General features: G+C 44.6%; 1 protein-coding gene across 2 annotated transcripts in view; it reads right to left on the bottom strand.

Annotated features, from left to right (window-relative positions):
* Positions 1 to 4627: 4627 nt before the first annotated feature.
* The window catches only part of ATL3 (atlastin GTPase 3), a 40865-nt gene continuing 24813 nt past the window's right edge, over positions 4628 to 20679 (bottom strand). For both annotated transcript variants that reach the window (XM_045183469.2, XM_024574078.4), the window contains exons 6-13: positions 17314 to 17370; positions 16557 to 16649; positions 15491 to 15629; positions 12857 to 12984; positions 12189 to 12245; positions 11271 to 11342; positions 10214 to 10645; positions 4628 to 9437 (exon numbers count right to left, since the gene is read on the bottom strand). In XM_045183469.2, coding sequence (XP_045039404.2) covers positions 9351 to 9437; positions 10214 to 10645; positions 11271 to 11342; positions 12189 to 12245; positions 12857 to 12984; positions 15491 to 15629; positions 16557 to 16649; positions 17314 to 17370 — 1065 coding nt within the window. In that variant the 3' untranslated portion in view covers positions 4628 to 9350. The remainder of the gene's footprint in view (positions 9438 to 10213; positions 10646 to 11270; positions 11343 to 12188; positions 12246 to 12856; positions 12985 to 15490; positions 15630 to 16556; positions 16650 to 17313; positions 17371 to 20679) is intronic.

Below are 20679 nucleotides of genomic sequence, written 5' to 3'. Positions count from 1 at the left end.
TGGCTAATGAGAGCCTCGCAGAGCTTCCGGCCCTGGCCACTGGGACTGCCTGCTCCAGCCGGGGCCTCCCACTCACCCGAGGCCACTCCCTGCGTGGGCCCCGCGCGGAGCCGCTCCAAGGTCACCGCCTCTGCGCCTCATCTACATGGATCTGCGGGCCACCCCACCCACGTTCAGAACGGTCCCTGTACACATATCACAATGAAGTATAAGCAATTTATCTTCTCCACTAGAGGGGTCTTATAGTGTAAATTTTAAGGGCGTTGGAAGACAAAGGTTTTGGAGAGTGAAAGTACCTTTAACTATTGGGTCTTGTGTGTTTTTAGAGACAGAAACATCAGTTTGTTATTCTACTTATTTATGCTACTTACTGGTTGCTTCTTGTATGTGCCCTGATGGGGATGGAACCCAAAACCTTGGCATATCTGGACTATGCTCTAACCAACTGAGCTACCAGGCCAGGGCATTAACTATAGGGTCTTAAGCCATTAGATGTCCCCCCAAAGCTGGCACACAGTAGGCATCTCATGAATGAATGAATGAATGAAATGACCAAACACAGGCCCTCCCTCTGCATCCTGCTGTGACTCCACAAGAGTAGAACCAGCTCCTGTGCATCTCCCTGTTCCCCCCACTCCCAGCCAGGAACGGGCCTTGGAATCGGGATGTTTGGGCCAAACACTGGCCCTGCCACTTGCTAGCTATAGGATCCAGGCCCCCTTCCCTCTCTGAGCCACCATTTTTTCATCTGTAAAATGGAGTGATGATACTATAAACATGGAAGATGATATATAAAGCTACATTCCCCAAAGGGAGCCCTGGCAGCCCTGGCTGGTGTGGCTCAGTGAACTGAGAGCACTGGCCCCTGGCCTGAGAACCGAAAGGTCACTGGTTCAGTTCCCTGTCAGGGCGCGTGCCTGGGTTGCAGGCCAGGTCCCCAGTTGGGGGCGTGCAAGAGGCAACTGATGGATGTTTCTCACATCAGTGTTTCTCTCCCTCCCTTCTCTCTCTGAAAATAAATAAAATCTTTCAAAATAAGAAAAAATAAAAACTCCCATAAGGAGAGGGGAAAAATGGAATGGTCTTATAAAGTGCGGAGCCCCGTGTCAGGAATGTGGTAAACCATGTTATTAACATGAGGGAAGGCGTATGCTCATCCACATCACATGTCACTCCCCAGCTTCCCAACAAGGAGAGTCAGAGGCCATATGAGCAAATGCCAGAGCCTTCTGTGTGGGACTACACACCCAGCAAAGCGCCGTGCACGAGGAGCAAGCCACCAGCTGCAAGGCAATCCAAACCCGGGATGCGGCACTTCGGTTTTGCTCAAATGTCACATCCCCTCCTTTTTTATTTTTTCTCATGTCCTGTTTCTGTGCCAAGAAAAACAAAACAAAAAGCATCGAGAGGGGCAGGGATGGCAGGCTTGGCCAACAAGTCCATTTAGGGTTTTTCCGTAAAATAAAAGACACGTTTTTCATTTTCACCAACAACTTTATTGATTTGGATATTTTGAATATGCCGGCTATCCCCTGCTATTGGCTTCTAGTGGGTAGAGGCCAAGGGTGCTGCTAAACATCTTCCAATGAATAAGACAGCTCCACAGCAAAGAAGTATTTGGCCAAAACGTCAATAGTACCAAGAAACTTCGCACACCACTTTTGACACGTTCGACCAGTCACAGCACCTTCTCCATACTCTGTACAAATCTTTTTGCATTTGTTGTTTTTACCTTTCTTGAAATAATAAAGCATAATACGCCAAAAACGGTGTGTATTTTCTTCCATTTTCAATATTCAAATGACTGCACAAAAATTTACCAATTTTGACGTTTGTTTAAACACATGCTGATGTGACAGCTGTTACCATACAATCTAACGAAATTGTTTTGAATGATGTTAAAGACAACTAAGCACTACGGGAACCAGCATACGAAAAAATGAATGAACTTCATGGCCAACCCAATGCACTGTCACCTTTCCAGCAGCTGTCAGAAGAGGAGCTCTGTAAGGCCGGCCCCAGGCCCGAGAAGCGACCACAGGACGCCAGCACCGTCAGCAGGATGGTACTCAACCCCATCTCCCACCGTCACCGCCCTGCAGGTGGGCAGCCAGGCCAGGGTCAAACCGGCACCCACCTCTGCAGCCTGCAGTCTTCCCTGACAGAGGGGCGTATGAATTTTTAATGATTTGTGATCTCTCCATTCTCTGCCTTCGGAGGAAGAGGACGGTTCCTCCCGGAGAAACCATGGTTTTGCCAAGTCTCTGAGTGAGGAGTAACTGAGAAAGTGGGAGAAAATGGCACAAAGCTAAATGCCGCATGGGGATTCTACACAGGGAGCTGGGAGTGGAGGAAGCAAGGCCAGGACAGGAGAAAGGGGGCTTGGGGAGAGTGGGCAGGCAACCCTGGCTTTGAAGGGAGACTGTAGCCCTGGCTGGTGTGGCTCAATGGGGTGAGCATCGCCCCAATACCCGGGCAGGGCTCATGCCTGGGTTGCAGGCCTGGGCTGACTCCCACCCAGGTTGGGGTGCAGGTGAGAGGCAACCGATCGACGTTTCTCTCTCACATCAATCTTTCTCTCCCTTTTTCCCTCCCTTCCCCTCTCTCTAAAATAAATAAGTAAAATCTTTTTTTTAAGGAGGAGGCTGTTTGCAATGCTTTCCACACAAGAGCCAGAACCATGGGAGTATTTCGTAGTAACATGTGGGTTTCTGTTGCTTGTCAGCATCTCTCAAAACGGGAGCTCCTCCGGGAAAGGTGCTCCACCAGCCACCCACACCAGCTTTTCCAAGTGCCCAGCCACTCCGGTGAGGCTTTGGAACACAATTTCAACAGTTCTCTCTGAACAGACAAAATCAGACTTTCCTGGAAAAAAAAAGGAAGATGAAATATAACTTCCTCCTGAACCGCCCACACCCTCCCTGAAACCCCTCAAGTCCTGCTGAGAGGCAGGAACAAATCCTGTTGAGACCCCGAAGAGCTCCCACTGCACTAAGTGTTCAGCATAAGCACCTCCACTTCCCCGTCAAGGAGCACTCCTGCAATGTCCCAGGCTCTCTCGTTCTGCCACTTGTTAAATGGCCAGGCCAGGGAACTGGCAGCTGTTGTGGACACTGCTGTCTGTCTGTCCAGCAGTCTTTCATTTGGTGACTGTGGGGTTCTGGTGGAGCTGCCAATCACATCACCCTAGCACCCTGATTAGAGACACATGTGACCTAGGTCTGGCTGGTTATTGTGCCCAAGCCCCCAGGCCAGTGATTGGCCCTGGAAGGAGCATCTGCCCCAAGTCCAGACCAGCCCGAAGCTTTCTCTAGGATGAAGCTATATATATACACACACACACACACATATTTTTAAATAGGCAGTGGGTCAATAAACAGTGTCTTTCCTCTGGGGACATAAAAGTGGGATGATGTAAGCCTGGAACCATCTGTGCCTGCTGCCCTCCACGGCAGCACAAAGGAAATCTGTCAGAACTGGTAATTCCACCACTGCAGACTCAAGAAAACAGCCTGACATTTGATTCCTCCCAGTGCCTTACGTAGGCTTTACTCCTCTACACCCAGTTACAAGAAACATTTTCCCAGTTACCATTTCTTCTTTAAAAGTTTAAGGCAGCTCTGGCTGGTGTGGCTCACTGGATGGAGTGCTGGCCTGTGAACCGAAAGGTCAGTGGTTCAATTCCTAGTCAGGGCACACGTCTGGGTTGTGGGCCAGGTCCGCTATTGGGAGCATGTGAGAGGCAACCAATTGCTGTCTCTCTCACACATTGATGCTTCTCTCCCTCCCCTTCTCTTTCCCTTCCCCTCTCTAAAAATAAATACCATCTTTTTAAAAATTTAAATTGAGTTGGGATTTCTTTTTGGCAAACTGATATATGGTAATGAAAGGCAAGAATGTCAATGCGGCAAGAACAAGCCGGTTTGCCTGACCTCTCCCCATCCGCACAAGGCCACTTTCTCCACCTTGATCCTTCCTTCCTCCCAGCTCACAGCGATGCGGGCATCAGCACTGACGGGGGGGCACCGAGTTTTCAGCACACTCTTCAAATCGCACCACCTTACGGGTCCGCCCCCTCCCTGCTAACCTGTGCTCAGTGTAACACCAGCATGGTGCCTGACGTAGGACCACCAGGGAGGAAGGGAGGGAGGGAAGCTACTGACCAGGGTGTTTCAAATCAGGGAAGAAGTCTTTTTTCCTGTAGGGCTGAGCAGGGCCCACCTAGGGATGAGTCAATATATGAGTTCAATGCAACCTCCCCATGGCTTCCAAGGCGGCCAATGAAAGGGAAAGCTTTCAGTAGCTGTACCTCACCCTGCCCCAAAGAGAAACCATTTAACCAGCCCGATGCAGGTGGGACAGCCACATGAAAGCGCCACAGATTCAAAGGTCCTCAGAAGTTGCGTGTTACATACTACACGCAAAATTTGTATTTGATTGTAAGAACCACCGCCGGCAGCACAGCCTTCCCAGCACTACGCTAGCACAAGGAAGCCGACTAGACCACATGGCCGCGACATCTGACACCGATCTATCTTCTTGGATACCCTGTTTGCTTGGCCAACCCAAACCTGTTTCACAGATCTTCCCACAGGAAAGGAAAAAAACTGAACACACACACATAGTCGTGAGGCTGTGATCTTTATTCTATTAAATGACCTTATAACTAAGAAACAGAAACATGCTTTTAATATACTAATAGCATAATCGCATCCTATTGCACTTTTTAAAAGTATATGAAATTTTAAAGCCATTTTAAAGGGTATAGCGTTTAAAAGTATTTTTTGCGAGTCATTTATTTTTTAATTTATTGATTCTAAAGAGAGAGGGAGACAGAGAGACATCAATTTGTTGTTCCACTTGTTTATGCATTCACTGGTTGATTCTTGCATGTGCCCTGACCAGGGATCGGACCTGCAACCTCGGCATATCGGGACAGGGCTCTAACCCACTCAGCCACCTGGCCAGGGCAAGTTATTTCTTTTTTTTAAATCTGAGAAGAAAAATTGTGTATGTTTAAGATCATCATTAACTCCTTTAGGGCTTTAGTGCATGACAGCATTTATTCCTCTAAATTGGAAAGCTTGGGGAATCAAAGTCAACCTCCCCTCGGTCTTAAGAACACTACTTTTAAATTTTAGTTCTGGCACATAAAAATTTTTTCAAATGCTTCTGCCCTTAGATCTGTTTTGAAAGTTCCTAATGCGGGTTACCTTTGTTGCTAATTTTCCACATTATGATCCTCTCCTTCCTTTCTGTTCATCATTCTTATTTATGGCTTAAGGTTTTCCACACATGACTCAGCGTTCAAATCACAGTGCTGAATTGTGTTTCTTAAAAAAGAAACACAACTTTCAAAAGAGTTTTGTTTAATCCCAATTACACCTGCTAGTAAATAGAATACTTGTACATTCATTTTTCAGAGAAGGCACTATGACAAGCCAACTTTGAAAAACAGCTTTAAGGAGCTCAGCTAATGCTCTCAACTGCAGGCACCCTTACTGCTCTGAACAGCGCAGACCCTCAGCGGTTGCACCTGGCAGACACCTCACCTGAACCGCGAGCAAAAGCCTCCACTGGCCTCCAGACCACGCTGAATTGCACTTTCCCACCGTAGGGTGCAGTCTCTGAACCATCTTCAATACTGTTTACAAAGTGGGGACGCCGGGACCACAGCCCAGACCAACTGGGGCAACCCCTCAGTATGAAGACAGTAACTTGAACCTTTTAAAACCAGAATCCCAGGTAAGTCTTATGCACTCCAAGGTACGTAAGAACTACTACCCAAAACACAGCTTCAGTGTGATTTAACATGAGAAAACACTCTCCAATTACAAGTGGCTTTTCACAATGGGGTCCTTAATGTCATTTTAAAAAACCACTTACACAGATTGTACTTTCATAACTGAAGTTTGTCTTCATTATGCCTTTTCCCCTTGACTACAATTTTGTTGGATCTAGTAAGCCGGAATGACGCAGGCCCACCTGAATTTCAATAGTTCTATGGGATTAAAAAAAAAGTATCATGAAGACTTCATGTAAGTTATATATATATATATTTTAAATGTTTTATTTACTTATTTATTTGTAGAGAGAGTGGAAGGGAGGAAGACAGAGAGGGAGAGAAACATCAATGTGTGATTGTCTCTCACACGCCCCCAACTGGGGACCTGGCCCGCAACCCAGGCATGTGCCCTGACTGGGAACTGAACCAGCAACCCTGTGGTTCGCAGGCCAGCACTCAAGCCACTGAGCCACACCAGCCAGGGCCCATGTAAGTTATTTACAAAAAAAACCCCAAAACCCCCCTAGGAAACATATAAAACCTTGTTATCGCTTCTGCCTGAACTAAAATCAGTTTACTCAGTTTCTCCACAGTTCATACAGCTACGTGCACATACCCCAACTCCCCTGCCCGCCACACCACGGTTACAGGCCCACAGCGCGCTGGGCATGACTGCCAAAGCAGCGCACCGCCAGTACCAGGCCGCCTGCTGCCTGCCCAAAGCATCTTACTCCGTGTAGAATGAACAGCAGGAGCGGCACAGCAGAAACAACTCACAGGCAGTGTCACCACACGTGCAGCACGTGCTGGGACCGAAACGTGCACGGAGCCCATACGCTCTCCCAGGGCGCCGCCCGTGACAGCAGGGAGCCTGCCCTCCTTTTGTCTACGCACCGCCTGGAAAGAGCTCTCAGTGAAAGAATCAGAATGTTTACTATTTTTACTCCACGCTAATTGTAAGTATTAAAAAAAATTTAACCTCTCCGGAAATGAGTTCTCTCACTAGAAACCTGTGAAAGCCTCCTTTCACAGGCTAACAGGAGTGTGTCCACACTGTTAGGGACGCGCGAACAGTGGAAAGGCCAGCAGGGAGTGCAGAGCAACGAGCCGGGCAAACGGAGTCTGAACCCCTGAATACACCCCGACACACAGACAAGGGCTGAGGGAAGGCGAGAGGTAAAAGACATTCTTTTCAACCTGGTCACAGATCTCCCCAGGACTATTCTAGGCCAACAACGAGAATGCATCTCATATTGAAAAAGACAATATAAAATCACGAGTTCACTGTTAGAAAAGAGGCCAAAGAAAACTTGTAAGAATCCTCACTGAGAAAACCTTATAAACACTTTTCAGAGACAGAATGTTAATAAAGACCAAAAAAAATAAGGCTTCCTGGTGTAATTAAATCAAATTATTCTTTTACGATCAAAACAGAAATGGTGAATTTAAAGAGTAAATAAATCCTAAGATTTCACTGAATCATACATTATTGTTTTTTACTTTAAAAAATCTAATATTTTAGTATTAAAATAAGTTTTAGATACCTCATCCTTTTCTCACCATTAAAAGTAGGACCAGTCTAGACAATTATTCTGAAATCTATAAATATTCTTATAAAATTCATTAAAAGCGAAATATCTCAGCATCTGTAAGGTACTTTTTAAGCAAAAAGTAAAACATGGAACCAGTAGGTTTATTAAACCCAGTATCGGCACTTCAGTTCTAGAGAAGCGTCATCCATCACATCGATGTTTTCCATTTGAACTCGAGCGACTTTGTAGGTTTGTTTTTAATTAACATCTGTAAAGCCTTTAGCTACTAAGCAGGAACCTTCAGGAATATGAGAGGCAACTTGAAAATCCACTAAATTTTCAAAAGTAAGCTTTCAACTTAACAGTCAAAGCTAAGCATCACTGATATGCAAGTAGACATTTTTTAGAACAAATAGGAATTTTTCTAAAATTTAACAACAAGTGAATAAAATAGCAAGAACTTCAGGGCAAGACGGTATGCAAATATGAAAAAATATAAAATGCTTAGAATTCAGGGCTTATAAAAATACTCGAATGGTAACGTGTTAAAGTAGTCAAAAAAGTCTTTACTAGATTATATGCTAGAAGAAACTTTATTTTTTCCACCTTCCACTCATACGTCACGTATACAGAATTTACTTGGATTTTGCCTAAGTCTTCCTACCTCCCTCCCACAAAAATTAAATTATCTTCAGAATTAAGGCTCACTTACCTGAATGTTTATATAAATACTTGCAGGCAAATTTTAGAGGAGTTTCAAAACCCACAATAATTCACCATTATAACAAAGGAAAAGGCAACTAACAGATAAAAAATTTTTATCACACAATCAAAGTAAATTAAAGGGTTCTTAGATACTTCTAGATAGTGTCCTTATTTGGGTGGGGCTTGGTCCTTACTAAGCCAACGCTATTTTAAAGCTGGCAGACGGGTCAAGTAAAGTTAAATAAAGGAAGACTCACTGAAAAAAAAATTGACAGTTTTAGCTCCATTATTAAAGACATCAGTGCAAAGGAGAATGCAAATAAACATTTTAGATACAGACCTGATTTACTAAGTCACGTGAAACGACGTGACACTTGGTAATGTCTTTCCTCAAATTTGCAATCAAGTTTTGATCTTACGCAGAACTCTCAAAAGCAAAACCTCCCACACGACAACTGTATGTGAGTAGTGCATAGAACATACAGGAATATAAACCTACAGTGAGTCTGACCAAGGCACAAGTTCAAGTGACTTACACGAGGTCACATGGTTCATTTAAACTCTAGCTTTTTTCTTCAATTATCAAGCTCATTCTTTTTGTTACGAGCCTCTCTGGCTTTTCAAGGCATGTTTGCTCTAGAAGCGATAGGAATAAAGGCAAAAAAAAAAGATGTTCCAACAAAACTGACAGCCTGTCAGGTAACTTTCAATGCATGGTAGATTTAACTATGGTATGGTTTTCCCACGCTATGTGGCAGACAGGAGTCTCTGGTGTTGTAAAATTTTAAAGGTGTAATGACATCATTTTCAGTCTCTAGTTCTGAAGGTTTTGCAAGTTTTGTAAACTTTTCAAAAAGGAATCCTTCTCAATAGACTAGGTACAGAAGAACTGGAGAGTTTCACCCCAAACCGTACCATTCGTGAGGCTGTCCTCTGTCCCTCTGTCCCTCTCCATCAAGCCCGCAGAAGCACGGATTCCATTTTCAAAGGCACTAAGTGGCACAGAAAGGGCTTAAAACTGCATTTCCATTTTTTCCTTTAGCTTTTTCCCCATAAAGTGCACAAAGCAAAGAGCAGTAAGAAAACAGACAGAGGCTTGGATCTGTACCATCAGCAAGGAAAAGAAAAGCTTCCGTCAGAAACAGAAGTGTGTTTAAGAATTTGAAACCACAGGAGAGGTCTGTTCATTTACTGGCGCCAAGTTTTAGCTCCTCCTGGATGGTCCCAGACCCACATTCCTCTGGACCCGACCGGACCTGTGGCTGCAGCAGAAACCCAGAAATCAATAGCGGCTGGTCAGCTTCGTGTCGAATCCTCTTGTTAAGATGCTACTGAGATTTCTTATCCGTGGGGTGTCTTCCAGCAACCGCACCCCTCACAGCAGCCTGCGTGGAGTCACCCATGTGAGAGGTTGCCTGCAAAAGTCCATGACCCAACATGTAAGCTGAGAAAGTACAGCCCAGCATCGAAAGTAAGTCCTTGGAGGTAAACGTCCAAAGAGTTCTGTCTGTGTTGTCATTATTACAGAAAACAGGGAAGTGAAGATTTGGGGGAGGGGACCCTATGACAGAAGCCACCTCCCACAAGTTAGCAGAGCCTCTGCTCTGGTGCTGGGGTGGAGTGGGCACCTCTCTGGGCTTCATTCACCACAAGCTTTTAACTTGTCTGATCTGTTCATGCTCCTCAGAAGAAGAAACCGACCAGAGTCGCAAGGATCTATAAACCTAGATGTCATGGGAATGGCAAAAGCCACTGGCTTTTTGGAAGATTGTAAGTGAAAAAAAAGCCATTCATTAATAGGATTCAAAACAAAAAGTTTTGTTAAGTTTACATTTTTCAAAACCCTTGATTTTCAGTAAAACAAATTAATCTTGGATGAGAGGCAGAATCACACAGGAATTGTGTCTGAAGAACAACGTGTAGTGAGAAGTTTTCCGTGAGGAACACAGTATGTCTGAGTTGGAACATTTTTTGCACTGAAAGGTAATCATTAGGCATGAAAACAAAATATCAAAATTAAATATTAATATCCTAAGAAGGATAATAAAACAATGTTTATCAGAAAAAAAATAGCCGGGGAAAGTTTCTCATGCCTTCTTTCCCCAGGAAGCTCTTCCAAATGGAGACATTTTACAATGGAAACACAAATGCCCGTCCATTGTCACCCTCAGCTACAGCTGGCACCACTTACCTGCTCTAACACATACGCTGCTCCGGAATCAATGGCTCCGCCCAGTTCCCGATACTGACCAGAGTACCTGATGTAGCCCCAGGTGAGAAGTGCGATTAACAGCAGTCCCACCATACAGTTGAACAGCTGGGCCACGACCTCCAGCCCAACGAAGCCGGTGAGGCCCGACGCTATGTACAAAGCCACGATGCCCGTGAAGAGCACAGCGGGCGTTCGGAAGGTGCTGAAGATGTTCTTGCTTCCATTGTGCTTGCAGAAGTTCTCGTAGAGTTCCTTGATTTCCTCCTCCAGCTCCTGCTGGTAACGAAGGCTAAAATCCTTCCCACCCATCTTCTTGGTCTTCTTAAAATGGTCCAGAGCAAGTTGTCTGAATTCACCATGCTTCTCCTCTAGAATGTCTGGAGACAAATATGGTTTCTCTCCCCCACACACCTAAAAAAAAATAAAGACACAGTGTGTTGAAGATCCCTTCAAACACAAGTGCCAAATACAATTTAAAATGTAAAACACTGAAAAGTTGAGAATATTTTTTTAAAGAAGTTGAACCACTTTTTCTTTTTTAAAAGTTTATTTATTTTTAGACAGGGGAAGGGAGTAAGAGAGGGAGAGACATCAATGTGTGGTTGCCTCTCGAGTGCCCCCTCCACTGGGGACCTGGCCCACAACCCAGGCGAGCGCCCTGACTGGGAGTCGAACCGGCGACCCTTTGGTTCACAGGCTGGCGCTCAATCTACTGAGTAACATCAGCCAAGTATTAAGATATTAGAAATTAATTTACAGATGATAACCAAGACCAACACAGTCCAGGTTCACTGCCTCTGAAAGGACATCTGAATCCCAGGGCTGTGTTGCTGGGTGAGACCCATGACAGGCAATAGAGCCTCGGTCAGAAACACTACCAGTTACAAGGCCCTGGTTACCGGGGTGACCTGAGTCCACACAGCTCGTTGCCTCATCATCTTAAAGACACAGTACACGGGATCAAGTTTGGGCTTTTGAAGTCAGCAACAACCTCCAGGCTATAGATATTTCAGACTAAGATGTACACCCAACATACCTCTTCCATGTTGTTGTAATAAATGTCCTTAGCGGAGGCTGCAGCCGCTAAATTGTTGGCTTCGGCAGTGGCCTTTTAAGAAAGGAAAGCAAGAGCTATAAATGCCTCCTCTTTTAACATTCTTCTACAAATAACCATGCAAAATTTTTCTCTCACCTTATTCACCATTCTTCCTTTTTTATTATCCTGCTATTGTTTCTTAGGTTTCCATGTAGCCCAATTTAAGAAATAAAATACACCTTTTCTGACAAAAATGTTCTCATACATAAGAATCTTTATCATAAACTAGACATCTGAAAATTCCTTTGCTTCAATTTTAAATGTTAGAAAAGCCACAAGTCAAAAAAGAAGGCAAACAAATTATCTTTGCGACGTCAATCCCAAACTCTAGCTTCCTGAGTGAACGTGTTTCTCCTACTAAAGGGATAAATGTGTGGCAATCAATGACTTCATGTTCAGCACATGAAAGTCAGAAAATCATGTTTTAACCAAGTGACACTTTGAAAATACCAAATGTTGAAAGTAAAACTAATTGAAAACACAAAACCCGACGAGTCAGTAGGAAACAGACACCTAAATGATACACCAGGGCATGTCCTCCTACAGCAGACGGCAGAGAACAGAAAAGCGACCAGTCTCCTGTGACCCGGAGTAACGAAACGGCATTTTCACGGTCTGTTTGGTGGGAAGACCAGGCCCAGTGAGAGGCCGTTCTCTGCATGCTGCACCACCAAGAACACAGACAAGAAAACTGAAAGGCAGACACGCTGCTAGAAGATGTGCTGAAAAGGAACAGGGCTCAGCATAACGGGGAAGCAGAGCCACAGCCCTGCCTTCTTAAAGGACGCTGCTTCCGGACCCAGATCAACTCAAGCAGTCAAAGGCATCTCAGACCCAGGAGGCCTGAGAACTGCATACCTGAAGCATGGACTTGGGGTGAGGCAGATCTTCTCCTTGGTAAATTTTAATATATGCCTTAAAATGTAAACATAAGAACAGTTACCAAAAATGTTATTCTGTCATAATTAATCATACCCTTAATTTGTACAAGGAGTAACCGAACAACTGTATTTGCCTCAAGACCTAGATCAACACTCAGGAATTAGCAAACACAACACACCTTTGCGTGCAGGTTAGCGTTTTTAGTTAACTGAAAAGGCTCTCGAGCAGCAAAAGCCTACCACGGCTAAGACTCCCACCAGGCTCCCCATGCACTCTGGCCTGTCCACTACCTGTGGGCAGAGTGACCGTCCGCCTTGAGGTGGCCATGTCACATCTAGGTGCCGTCTTCTCCCACTCACGGCAGCCTCCTAACCACCTCCTGCGCACACCATCTTGCCTGAGGAACAATCTTCCTTTAGCCACAGTAATCGCTCCTCTGAGAGTGCAAAGAACACCCATTTGATTCTTAGACCAATACTGCCACCCTGTGGTCTGTTCTGGGAAGGACGTAGAAGTCTGAAAATGCCTTTCACCCTCCCCACCGACGAAACTTTCCCTTAAGCTTTAAAACATTCAAGTCAGTTTACATCCTAGACCAGCTTTACCAACATTCAAACATTTTAATAATTAAAACCCATAGTTACCTTAAAATACTCCAACAGCCCTCGGCAGGTGACTTTTGAGCCATTGATCTCCTTTTCCATTAAATTCGCTGGGTTTAGTATATATGGAATCAGTACCTGTAACTGCTCTTTGAACTCGCCGGCGATATCTGTTCACAGGACCATGAAGAAGGAAACAATAAGCCAAATAGAACATTCACCCAAGGTGAGCAGCAAACACACTCGAGGGTCTGTCCCACCATTTCCGCACGCACTCGCTCCAAGTGGAGGGCGGGGCCCCACACGCTCTCCGCCTGTGCCCAGAGCAGATGGGCCTCTGCTCTCACGCACCTTCATTACCTCCCTCCCGTCTGCAGTACTACATCCTCCGTGGTCCAGAAGAGAATGTGCAGAATGTCCTTACCCTGGTTTTCATTCTTGGGGAGGGTGCAAGTCTGCTCCCTAGCCTCTCAAGAAATTCAACTTTTTAGCGAATTTCATTAACTAGGTCTTCAAACAATCAATGATCAATGCCCTTGCCACACCCGCATGCTCCCCTGAAATGTATTAGAAATCACCACCCATCCATTTCTTTCTTTCTTTTCCTGGTCATTTGTCAATGTTTGAAGCAGTAGAACCACCAGTTCTTCAGGACACTATTTCATCTCCTCAGAGAGGCCCTCTGGACCACCCCGAAGGGAAAAAAAGCCTGCCCTCTCGGAAAGGTGGCAGCTTCCCTGCGGTTTCCACAAGGTTCCCACAGAGGGCTCAGGAGAGCCAGGAATAGTGCTTTCCTCGAGGTGAGAACTCCCTGGTCCAACTATGAAGACACAAGGAATCCAACCTGCGTAACCCAGCATCTTCCTAGGTTTCCCACTAACCCCAACTATCAACTGAAAAGAAAGTGGGCAGAAACCCCTACAAGGCAGGAACCCACCAACACTCCACAACCCTAATTCATAAAATTGAGACGTTCCTATCTCATTTATTCACTCAACAGCTTTGAGTGCCTTTTTATGGCAGGCGTCACTGTAAGAGTTGGGTATAGAGCAGTGACTAAAACAACGGTGGTTTCTAAGTGGTTCCACAACTACAAATGTCACCATAAAAATCTCGGTTGAAAAACTTCAGATTACTTTTACTCCCTTAGATTATATGACCCTCTGAGAGGGATGACTCGATATTAAAATGACAATGTAGACTCCTGGAAAACATTCAAAACTATTTTAAAAAATCTATAAAGCTGCCCATCAGATAATCACAATTAACATTTAAAATATCCCCCTTCCCTTTTTGGCTCTCATATATTGCTAAATTGTTCTTGTAACACTGTATCAATTTATACCCACCAATGCATTGAGAAGGCATGTTTACTACTCTCAACACACCAGAGATTTTTACTGGTTTTAAAACTGACTGGTGGAAAATAGTAACTTGGCACTTCTGCCTCTGACAGTACCGCAGACTGGAGAATCCGAAGGGGCCTTCTTCCTACCAAGGCCCTGCGGAACCGGGAAGGAGGAGAGCTGCGAGGCGTGAGCAGGCGGCAGGAGGCGTGAGCTGAATCGGAGCAGTGAGCTCAGTGCACGCGAAGCTGCGGCTCGTGGCTCCTTTGAGACTATGCACCGCGATGGGTGACTAAATTTTTGGCAAAGTTAACTCCTAAACTAAGTTGGATCCCAGCATCCTGGCACACTAAGCTTGGACTTCCAATCTCCAGAGAGACAAGGAAATTTCTGTTGTTTATAGGCTACAGTATTTTGTTATGGCAGCCCAAACAGACTAAGACAGTTGGGAGCACAACTGGACATCTGAAAATGGCAACTACTATTATTTTTACTGGGAACCTGAGAAGCCCAGGTAAGTTTATAAAGACAAGTGCTTAGTCTAGCCCTGGTGTGGCTCAGTGGATTGAGTTCAGGCCTGAGAACCGAAGGGTCGCTGGCTCAATTCCTAGTCAGAGCACATGCCTGGGCTGCAGGCCAGGTCCCCAGTAGGGGGTACACAAGAGGCAACCACACATTAATGTTTCTCTCTCTCTCTCTTACTCCTCCCCTTCCCCTCTGTCTAAAAATAAATAAATATTTTTGTTTAAAAAGTGCTAAGTGTAACACAGGGGTAAACTGAGGGCTAGTAGCCATTCAGTGACTCAAGGTCTCATGGATAAGGAACAAAAATAAGACAGTGGAACCCATGAGTCCCAACTCTGGTTTCTGTAAGCTACCATCTAGCCAGCCCGTCCTATAGCAACACCTGACTCAGCACCAGGTTTTGTTACAATCACGAGTAAGGGGAAAACAACAGCCATGCCATGCACCAGGTTTCCTTTCTTTTGGAGGTTAATTTTCTTTGATAAATATCAGCTGACTAATGTTTAGTCTTCCTTTACTGGGCACTCTTATCTCGGATAAACCAATAATGATAACACGTCTCCGAGAAAGAGCACTAATGGATATCACCACTGCCGCGTCGTACAGAGAAACTGAGGCGAGCTGCTTCTGCTGGTCACATAAGGTAGGAGGGAGACTGAGCCAGACTACCACACTCTGTCGCTCTTTCTGAGAGAACACACTATTTCTCTTAAGCATTCACTAGACTCTTAAGGGGTATTTTCTGGTCATTATTTAATTCCAAAGATCAAATCACATATTTAAAATAACATCATTTGTAACACACCTTTCAATTTCCCGTCAAACTCAGGGCTTGTGGCCACCTGGAGGCCGGGATGTGGCAGCAGAAAGCAGGAGACACTGGAGAAGCAGGAGTGAATGTGATTTCGGACATTCTGAATTTCTTCATGTTGATGTTCTTTCACCTGCCAATGGAGACCGACAATTTACAAAGACCATTTGTTTTTCTTCGCTAGGAACCACTAGTGAAGGGAACTAGGACAAAGGAATGACTCCCCACTCTGATGGGTCGTAGTGGCCTATATTTTTTCCAATGAGCAAATGCAGAATCCTAGGAAGCAATGAATGCATAAATTAGATTAACCACGGCTTAGCTCCTATAGCTACCAAAGAATAGGCAGTAAATAGTTTCTTTTAAAAAGAGTATTGCGCAATACCTAGGAAGAATAACACATTTGTGGGCATGAAGTAGGGGCTAACCAGGTAGTAGTAATTGACAAAGGACTCCTGTGTTTTCATTTTGGAAAAAATGCAAACCAGAGACATTGAGTTTAAGAACAATCTAACAATAGCCAGAGGGGGGGGGGAAGGGACAGTAGGGAGAAGGGTTTTCAGGAACTACTATAAAGGACACATGGACAAAACCAAGGGGGAAGGTGGAAGCAGGGGAGGGATGTGGGTTTGGCTGGGGTGGGGAGAAAATGCAGACAGCTATAATTGAATAACAATAAAATAATTGAAAAAAGAAAAAAGAAGAAATGCAAACTAAGCCTGCTTATATTCATCCTAAAACAAGTAAGAATTCTGAGTGAGAACAACAGACCAAAGCTCTGAATGTGACGTTCTAACAGCGCACACAGAGTCCGGTGTAAAACGTGAATGGAAACTGCAGCCAAAGCTTGGGCTTTTGCACACAGCTCTGCTCTACAGTCCCTATGCACTGCACACCTGGGTTCTTTCATCTAAAACATGAATATTAATGTGTGTTAATTTGCATAAGTGTTTAACACACTTAATATAATTTCCTGTAATCTGCTTGAAATACAATAGATAAGGCAAGTGAGAACGTTTCACTGCTTCCAGGTGATTCCTCAGATTATACTTGTACTTACCTGTAGACGCTTCTCCAAGAATGACATTCCTCCCTGTAGTCCATAGTTGTACTCATAGGGGAAACTCCAGTCTCGAACCAAAAACATCAGTGTCTGCTTAGGAAAAGAGCAGTACGTATTACAATGTATAAATCCATTTTCAAAATAACAATTGACACACTTCTTTGCACAATGCCAGCTTCTTCGAAAGAGACAAGAAAACGTGCTGAAGGACGGGTCTATGCTGTACGTCTCAGACACCTTGTGAACACGCACACTAGAGGCAAGTGTGGGGGACGCAGGGAAGGACAGGAGAGAAAACAACACGGCACTGGCTGGTCGCACACCAGCCCCGCGGCACTTGGACAAAGGAAAAGAAAACTAGTGACACTCACAGCTCCTCTAAACTTATTGCAGGTACCATGTGTTCCCACCCTCACGAAATAATGAGCTAAAACAGAGGTCAGTAAACCTCTTCTACACGGGACGCAGAGGAAATACTTCAGGCTGTCGCAGCACGAGGCAGCCATGGACAGTATGGCTGTGTTCTAACGAAACCTTAGCTCCAGACACTGACATTTAAATTTCAGGTAATTTATACGTCATAAAATATTATTCTGCTTTTGATTTCTTTCAACCATTTAAACATGTAAAAACCATTCCTAATTCATAGGTCATATAAAAATAGGCATCTGGCCAGATTTGGCCTGTGAGCTATAGTTTGCTGATCTCTGAACTAAAATAAAGATATAAATGACATTTATAATCAACATTGTACCTGAAAGGGTTTTTGGAAAATTTCATCCATTGCCAAACGACCATATTCTGTGAAGAGCTTTAAAAAAAAAAGTGATGGTTTATTAGGCACAATTAAAATATTTCTGTAGCAATTCTTTACCAAAGTATTCATTTAACAGACCTCACTACATCTATAAGAAACCAAAGTTCTAGTCTCAGAAGCCCACAGGAGCCGTGAACCTTAACATAATCTAGAATCTGTTTCCTATCCCACACCCCATTCATTAGCAACTCCGGAATCCACTCACTCACACGTTCCACGTGGCCTGGAACACCGCAGCAGCTTCCCCACGGGTCTCCCTGCCCGCCCCCCCTTCTCAACATGGCAGCCACCACAACTCCGTTATCAGAAAGGCTGGTTAGATCACATCCTGCCTCTGCTCCAAGCCTCCAACGCCAGTCGGTATAAAAGCCAGTCCTGGCAGTGGGATCGCGCCGTGCTGGGCCACCTGGCTGTCCCTCAAACCTGTGGGGCGCACTGCTGCCGCAGGGCCTCTGTCTGACTCCTTCCTGCCAGTGCTGTTCTTTCCCTAGACATCTGTGCAGCCAGGTCCCTCCTTCCTTGGGGTCTTTACTCATTCAGATGCCTCCTCAATGAAGCCTTCCATAGCCATCTCCCTAAAAAGACCACAATTCTCCACACAGTGCTTCCTACCCCGTGCCTCTTGAATTTTTCTCCTTACCATGTCCCACCACCTAGCATACATCGCCGGCACTTACCCTGCTTCCTGTCCGTCTGCACTACTAGCCCTGAAACTCTGGAGGGCAGGACGCCTGCTTTGTGTGCCTCCTGCAGCAGCAAGAGGGCCCTGGGCCCCTAGTGTGAGTGCCATTCAAATGACAGAACGAAGGCATTCTTTAAGGTTAGTGTTTACACAGACGTTAACCTCTATTTCTTCACGAGGCTTCACTAAAAGTACAGCAAAAAGTTGTTTAAAAGTTATAAACTTCAGGGCAAAGATGATGAGAAATAATACGACAGCAGACAAGAGTTGTCAAAAACACTGGAAGGAAAACAGACAAACGAGAACTGTCTCAAGTTTTGGCTTTGTCTGCTGCAAGACATCTGTAAGAGACCGGGGCTGTCCCAAAATAAGCAGATTTTTCTCAGCAGAATCTCTGAAAGGCTCAGAAACTAGAAGCACAGTTACCTTGAAGGAAGGGGTGAGAAAGATATCTAAAGAAAAGGTTGAAAGTCTTTGGAGAAAGCACCTAACACTCCCAGAGACCCTGCTCCCTCCCGCAGCTCCGATGCTCTCTCTTCCTGCCCCACAAATATGGAAAATACGCATTCTGGAGATGATAAACCAGAAAGAATGTAGACGTTGGCTCCAAACTTAACTGAGTAAGAAGTCCCCTATCTTACTGGGAATGTGTTCTTAAATCAAAGTCTACAAACACACGGAGCAGAGAAACCCCTTAGGCCCGCACACCCTACCTACCCTGCTGGAGCCTCAGTAAGCTTCTACCCCACCCACCAACCCAGGCAGGAGTTTAAAGAATCTTCTCTGGGGATTGGACAGCCCAAGAACAACAGTCTGCAAACACAGACATTTTAGAGGTTGAGATGAAATAACTAAGTCCTCTTCCCCAATCGCCTCCCTGTGATCCAAAACGATACACAAGGCCCGGCTCCCACCAAAGCTCCCTGTCGTGTTTTTAGCGGCTCACTGTAAAATACCCACGGCCAAGAACCACCAGCTTTGAAAAAAGCTTCTAGCAGAAAAGATAAAAACTCATGTCCTTCATTTCTAGAATATCATCTTATATCATTCCTTTTATAATTTCTTTCCCTCCATTTTCCTTCTTTTACTGAAATACTTATTATTAACAAGTTAATCTCACCTGAATTGATCACCAACTTTTCCTTTCTTCCTGCGCACCTACCACTCTCCCTCTCATCTCCCTCCCCCTCAGCCCCACAGCTCCCTCTGATTCCTCTCTTCCTCTCTCTGCTTCAATTCTAAAAGAAAAATGCCTCCATCCTCTAACTCTAGGACAAAATTAAAATATTCTCAGACCTCAAAAAAAGTTACCTCCTATGCACCCTTCCTATCCTTTCTCAGGAAGCTACTGGAGAAGGCATAGAATTAAAGGCAGAATAAACAAATAAAAGATTAAATGGGATCCAAATGAGAAAGGAACTGAGAAGAAACTGCCAGGCCCTGATTTCAAACTATATTATAAAGCTAAAGAAACAGGTGTGGTATTGGCACAGGCAGCACATCAGTGGAACAGAACACAGAGCCCAGGACAACCCATGCTCTATGTATGGCCGGTTTACAACAAAGAAGACAGGAACATACGGTGGGGAAAGGGCAGTCTCCTCAATGTTAAACAGTACTGGGAAAACTGGGCAGCCACACGCAGAAGAATAAAGCTAGATTACCATCACACACCATACACAAAAATTAGCTCACAACGGATGGATTAAAAACTTGACTGTGAGGCCTGATCATGAAACCCCTAGAGGAAAACACGGAGGGCTAACTCTTTGACGTAGGTCTTGGTGATGACTTTTTGGATCTGACAGCAAACACAAAGGGAATAAAACCAAAAATAAATAAATGCTAAAAACTACGTCAAACTAAACAATCGACAAAGTGAAAAGAACCTACTGAATGGGAGAAAATATTTGCAAATCACCTATCAGTAAAGGGTTAATATTCTAAATATATAAGGAACTCATACAACTCAATAGCAAAAAAACCAAAAATCCAATTAAAATTGGGCAGAGAATCTGAACAGATATTTTTCCACAGAAGACATATGCATGGCCAACAAATACATAAAAAGGTGCTGAACATCCCTAATCATCAGGGAAATGCCCATCAAAACCGCAACGAGACAGCACCTCACACCTGTTAAAATGGATTATCAAAAAGACGAGAAGTAAGTGTTGGAGAGGATGTGGAGACAAGGGAGCCCTTGCACACTGCCACAGACTGGCACAGCCACTGTGGGAAAGAGTCTAGAGGTTCCTCAAAAGATTAAAAACAGAACTACTATTTCAATCCAGCAATGCCCCTTCTGGAAATCAACCCAGAGAAAATGAAAACCCTGACTCAAAAAGAAACATGCACCCCATACTCACTGCTGCATCATTGACAATGGTCAAGACACGGCAGCAACCGAAGTGTCCATCAGTGAACGGACAGATAAAGAAGATGTGGCGTATATATGCAATGGAATAGCCCTCTGCCGCGAAAGAAGCCAATTTCACCACTTACAATACAGATGGACCTTGAGGGCATTATGCTAAGTGAAGTAAGTCAGATAAAGAAAGACAACTACCATATGATTTTATTTATGTGGGGAATCTTTAAAAAAAAAAGGTCCTGGCCTG

Source organism: Desmodus rotundus, chromosome 5, assembly GCF_022682495.2.
Source record: "Desmodus rotundus isolate HL8 chromosome 5, HLdesRot8A.1, whole genome shotgun sequence".
Classification (NCBI taxonomy): domain Eukaryota; kingdom Metazoa; phylum Chordata; class Mammalia; order Chiroptera; family Phyllostomidae; genus Desmodus; species Desmodus rotundus.
This window is presented reverse-complemented; position numbering and strand designations above follow the sequence as displayed.